The sequence below is a fragment of the Epinephelus lanceolatus genome, chromosome 12 (assembly GCF_041903045.1).
Source record: "Epinephelus lanceolatus isolate andai-2023 chromosome 12, ASM4190304v1, whole genome shotgun sequence".
NCBI classification, from domain to species: domain Eukaryota; kingdom Metazoa; phylum Chordata; class Actinopteri; order Perciformes; family Serranidae; genus Epinephelus; species Epinephelus lanceolatus.
Window position 1 is genome coordinate 44,752,639 of NC_135745.1, and position 6,063 is coordinate 44,758,701.

Below are 6,063 nucleotides of genomic sequence, written 5' to 3' on the forward strand. Positions count from 1 at the left end.
ATCATCAGGTTTCTTAGAGTGCGGTGACTCATTTATTTCCAGGTGCTCAGCTCTCACAGGTAAACACTGTTAATCTCAGGTAGGTTTCCACTTCACAGTCTGAGTGTGTCACAGCTCAGTGTCTAAGTCTCCATCCAAACTCTTCATGCTGCCACACTTCACCTTCAAAAAACTGTTTGCTTGCCCCGTCACACACCTGCTGCTCATCACCTTTACCTTACCCATATCACCTGCCTTTTCCTGCTCTAGTGCGCCACCCTGTGTACAAACAACAAAACTGCATGAAGTCACCATTTTTTAATTGCGGCCCCAACATATGCTGTCTGCGGTCTAAAGCAGATTCTGAGCTCTATTATCCCGTTTCCAAACAGCATTCATTTGGTTTTGCTCAGATTTAATGAGAATTAGTTTGAATCAAACCACATGTTGAATTTATTCAGTTCTCATGTGACATCCTCCAGAAGCTGCTGGAAACTGTCCCCAGAGCAGAACATATTCTGTCATCCACACAAAACACCACTGTCAATATTTCTGAGCCTTTCCTTTTCTTCTTCAGCACAATGAATAAATGTTACACACACTGAACAGTGTTTCATGTCTCCCTCTACAGTCTGTGTGTATGATGTTAATTCATCTACAGAAGAGACTTGATGATGATCACTGACATGAGGACGGAAACAAAGTTATGGGCCAAATCACTTGTTATATATCAGCAACAAATCCAACATGGTGCATCTGTCTGACTGCTGTGAGTCATAAACCATCAGATCTGAAACACGTCTTTCATTCCTGTTGTTCTACAGTCACAGAGACCTTCAGTGGTAAAACCTTCAGTGGGAGATCATCCCCAGTGTAAATGAATGGAAACATCCTCTCAGTGAAAGTGTGTGTGAAGGTGTGTATGTGTGTGTTAGTATCAGGATCAGAGAACGACAGTTTTCCTCCGTTACAGTCCAGATTGACTCTGATCCTCTGGAGCTTCTTCTTCACTGGGATAGCAGTGGGTTGATGTGGTGGGGAGACTGCTGTGTATTTACCAGACCAGAACTGTATTCTCCATAATCCAGAGTGTATGACTCCTTTCCTCTGGACAGACTCTGCTAACACACCCAGTTCCCAGTATGTATTGTCTCCAACCTCGACATCCCAGCTGTGAGTCCCTGAGTTAAAGCCCTCAGAGCCCAGGACACAGCAGTAGTTTAACCTCTCTGGATTATCAGGAAGCTGCTGCTCCTCCTCTGCTCCTCTCACACTGGTCAGATCTTCAGACAGGATGAGATATGGACCAGCAGTGTTTGGGTCCAGGATCACAGGAGTGTAGGAGACCACGTCCTTCATCTTGTTCCAGATGTTGAAGGTCAGGTTGCCCAGGTGTTTGGCCTCGTCTATCAGAGCTCCTGAGAGCAGCTGTGGATCATCCAGCAGGGGGCGCTGCTGGACTCTGTCCACTGCAGCCTTGTAGTTGAGCAGGAATGAGACGTCTTCAGCTCTCAGCTCGTCCTCTGTGGCTCTGGCTGTGTCTGAAAGAGCTGCTATCTCTCTGCTCAGAGCCTCCATCTTCTCCTTCATCATCTGACTCTTCTGCTCCTCTTCCTCCCTCAGTGCAGCCATCCTGGCCTCCTCTTCCTCCTCTAGAAACTGGTGAAGCTTCTTGAACTGCTCCTTAATCTGCCTCTCTGTGCGTCGGGCCTGGACCTTCATGTGTTCTGCTGTTTGTTCACACTTCACTTTAACTTGTTCACAAACCTTTAACTTCTCCTTTAAGGGCTCCAGAGTTTCCTCAAGTTCCTTCTTGTGTTGTCGTGCAGCTTCATCGACGGGTCTGAATCTGTGGTTGGTGTGTTTTTCTGAATCTCTGCAGACGAGACAAACTGGCTGCTGATGGTCCAGACAGAAGAGTTTGAGTTTCTCAGAGTGCAGACTGCAGAGAGCCTCTGAAGCTCTCTGATCTCTCTCCTGTAAGAAACTCTCACACAGCTTCTTTAGAGCCAAGTTAGGAGGTACTAAGCCCTTTGAGTGTCTTCTCTTACAAACTGGACACTCACGTGCTGGTTTCTCTGTCCACCAGTTCTGCAGACAGTCTTTACAGAAGCTGTGGCTACATGACAGGATGACAGGATCTTTGAACATGTCACAGCAAACAGGGCAGCAGAGATCGTCCTCTAATCTGGAAGCCATTTTGTCTCTGAGTGACGCTGTGAACACAGCAGGCAGACAGCTCAGCCACTTCCTGTTCCCTCAGAGTTACTTTCACTTTGAGTCCTTGTTGCTGTAAAACTCTGGTTCAGTGTGAGCAGTCAGTATTCCCAGTATTCCCAGTATTCCCTCCTGGAGCTGTCCTCTGGTAGTGGAAGTGGTGCTTCTGGTCCAGAGGTGAATCTTATCGTCCATCTCTGACTGTGTGTCTTCTCTCAGTGACTCAGGCAGAATAAAAACTTGTTTCCTGGTTTGTCTCAGGTGAGTCACATGAGGGGCGGAGCTTCTTCACAGCAGCAGCACACAGGACTGGACACACTCTTTGTTTTTATTCCTGCAGTATACGTACAATCTACAAATACTTCCTCTGTGTTAGTAGATACTCTGCATCAGTCTCTGGAATAAACAGTGTATGTTTCATAGTATCAAGGTGTTTTCATGTTACTGATTCAGATCCTGCCCAAGTAAGATTACCCTCCTCTCCACTGCCCCCCCGCTCAGCCGTCACATTACTAACGTTCTGTACCTGAGTGAACTCGTGTCATCATGCAGTGGAAACTAGAATTACTGCATTCCTGGCAGATGACTTTGAACCACAGTTACCGCCCTTCGGTTGTATAACCCCGCCCACCAGTCCAGTTTCTCCGACAGGTAAGTCCTGCGCAAATCAACCATTTCTTTTTCAGTGGAGACCTGGCAGAGACAGCAGCGTATGAAAAAGTTAGAGCCAAACAACAGCACAATAAAAACCAGAACAGATCTACAGAAACATGTAGAAATATTAGAACACCTGAACACAATGACAAGAACCAGCAGATTCAGTCATCCTTGTACTTTCATTTCCATAACCACTTATCCTGTTAGGGGTCACAGGGGGGTGGAGCCTATCCCAGCTGACACTGTGTGAGGGGCACGGTTCCCCCCTCTGGACAGGTCACCAGACTATCACAGGACTGACACATAGAGACAGACAACCATTCACACTCACATTCACACCTACAGACAATTTAGAGTCACCAATTAACCTGCATGTCTTTGGACTGTGGGAGGAAGCTGGAGCACCTGGAGGAAACCCACGCTGACACAGAGAGAACATGTCGGAGCACCTGGAGGAAACCCACGCTGACACAGGGAGAACATGTCAGAGCACCTGGAGGAAACCCACGCTGACACAGGGAGAACATGTCAGAGCACCGGGAGGAAACCCACGCTGACACGGGGAGAACATGTCAGAGCACCTGGAGGAAACCCACGCTGACACAGGGAGAACATGTCAGAGCACCTGGAGGAAACCCACGCTGACACGGGGAGAACATGTCAGAGCACCTGGAGGAAACCCACGCTGACACGGGGAGAACATGTCAGAGCACCTGGAGGAAACCCACACTGACACAGGGAGAACATGTCGGAGCACCTGGAGGAAACCCACGCTGACACAGGGAGAACATGTCGGAGCACCTGGAGGAAACCCACGCTGACACAGGGAGAACATGTCGGAGCACCTGGAGGAAACCCACGCTGACACAGGGAGAACATGTCGGAGCACCTGGAGGAAACCCACGCTGACACGGGGAGAACATGTCAGAGCACCTGGAGGAAACCCACGCTGACACAGGGAGAACATGTCGGAGCACCTGGAGGAAACCCACGCTGACACAGGGAGAACATGTCGGAGCACCTGGAGGAAACCCACGCTGACACAGGGAGAACATGTCGGAGCACCTGGAGGAAACCCACGCTGACACAGGGAGAACATGTGGGAGCACCTGGAGGAAACCCACGCTGACACAAGGAGAACATGTCGGAGCACCTGGAGGAAACCCACACTGACACAGGAAGAACATGTCAGAGCACCTGGAGGAAACCCACGCTGACACAGGGAGAACATGTCAGAGCACCTGGAGGAAACCCACGCTGACACAGAGAGAACATGTCAGAGCACCTGGAGGAAACCCACGCTGACACAGGGAGAACATGTCAGAGCACCTGGAGGAAACCCACGCTGACACAGAGAGAACATGTCAGAGCACCTGGAGGAAACCCACGCTGACACAGGGAGAACATGTCGGAGCACCTGGAGGAAACCCACGCTGACACAGGGAGAACATGTGGGAGCACCTGGAGGAAACCCACACTGACACAGGGAGAACATGTGGGAGCACCTGGAGGAAACCCACGCTGACACAGGGAGAACATGTCGGAGCACCTGGAGGAAACCCACGCTGACACGGGGAGAACATGTCAGAGCACCTGGAGGAAACCCACGCTGACACGGGGAGAACATGTCAGAGCACCTGGAGGAAACCCACGCTGACACGGGGAGAACATGTCAGAGCACCTGGAGGAAACCCACGCTGACACGGGGAGAACATGTCGGAGCACCTGGAGGAAACCCACGCTGACACGGGGAGAACATGTCAGAGCACCTGGAGGAAACCCACGCTGACACGGGAAGAACCAGAGAGGAAACACCAACCACCCTCCACTCCACTAGGGGAGAGCGGACCCCAAGCCAGCACCAGCGCCACAGAACCAGCGGTCACCCACAGATTTTAACATTTCAATATAATTTGCAAAGTAGGGTTCTAAATAGAGTTGTAAAAAGATATATCTACCCAATATATCTAATATCCAGTAAAGCTGAACTAGTAATGACACTGCACGTAGATGAACTATGTTAAGAAAAAGTAAAGATGTCAGCTAATTTTTAAAATTTTAGCTAATATGCTTGAAACAGCGTTTTTGTGTCAGTAGGTTTATTGTGGCTTGTAAAATAGAGTTGTAAAAAGATATATCTACTGAACATATCAAATATCTAGTAAAGCCGAACTAGTAATGACACTGCACCTAGATGAACTATGTTAAGAAAAAGTTAGGATGATGGTTAATGTCAGATATTTTAACAAGTTCTCTAGAAACAGCGTTTTTTGGACTGTGATTGTTCCGGTTGTAGAGTTTTCAAATAGTGTCGTAAAAAAGTAAATCTACTGAATATATCAAATATCTAGTACAGCCGAACTATCATGTTATTATTACTGTTGGTGGGAAATTATAACAGCGGAATATATTTGCCGTTTTAATATCAAGAACACTTCCGTGTTTTTGTGTGTGTACAGGAATTCGTGTGGACACCACGACAATGGATCCTAACTGACTTCACATTGGCATTATTTCTGTGGTACACGCGCATAATTTCAACCCATTACGTGCTGCCACCACGGAATGCAGCGTTAAGAGGTCGTGGTCATTTCACGTATTTCTGTGAGATCAGGTTGCGCCCAGACGTAGTTTCAGCTCTTCCACGTCAGTCCGAGAACCAGGAACAGACAACTCAAACTGTAGTTGTATAATTGCCTAGAGTTGGTTCGTGTTCTCACGGCAGCATTTACAAGAGGACCAGATCAAATGCCTTGTGTGAGAAAGCTGCTCTTGATTGGTCAGAATTTCCATGTGGGAAAAATCCAGGAAGTAAAGCAAACGTTGAAGAAGAGTACACTTGCAAGATAAATGTGACACTTTCTAATGTCACAATGGAGAGACAACTACGCAGGTTGATTTTAGCGCTGCTCATCGTGGACTATATTGCTGTCATTGTTCATTTTAGTCAAAGCATACAGTTTGAAAACGAGGCGCGGCTCCAACTAGAAAACAATGTTTTGATGCATTGGATGTGCTGAATGTGCATATTAAGGCAGTACAGGAGGAGGTGCACATTAATAATCCTCCAGGACTGTAACATGCTCATGTTTAACCCAAACAATGTGTCATGTGACTGCAGTTGCTTCACATCCAGGTCGGAACACCTTCTCACCACAAACCAACCGCACCAGAGTTCCTTTGGAACCGGACTGAGACCACCTCTTCAAG

General features: G+C 47.9%; 1 protein-coding gene across 1 annotated transcript; it reads right to left on the reverse strand.

Annotated features, from left to right (window-relative positions):
• Nucleotides 1-282: 282 nt before the first annotated feature.
• Nucleotides 283-2,654, reverse strand: LOC117271827 (nuclear factor 7, ovary-like). Its single transcript, XM_033650276.2, has one exon. It carries the CDS (start codon nt 2,176-2,178, stop codon nt 784-786), a length of 1,395 nt encoding a protein of 464 aa, XP_033506167.2. The 5' UTR covers nt 2,179-2,654; the 3' UTR covers nt 283-783.
• Nucleotides 2,655-6,063: the final 3,409 nt, after the last annotated feature.

Coding starts and splice junctions, on each gene's coding strand:
- LOC117271827 (XM_033650276.2), bottom strand. CDS start 2,178: ATGGCTTCCAGATTAGAGGACGATCTCTGCTGCCCTGTTTGCTGTGAC.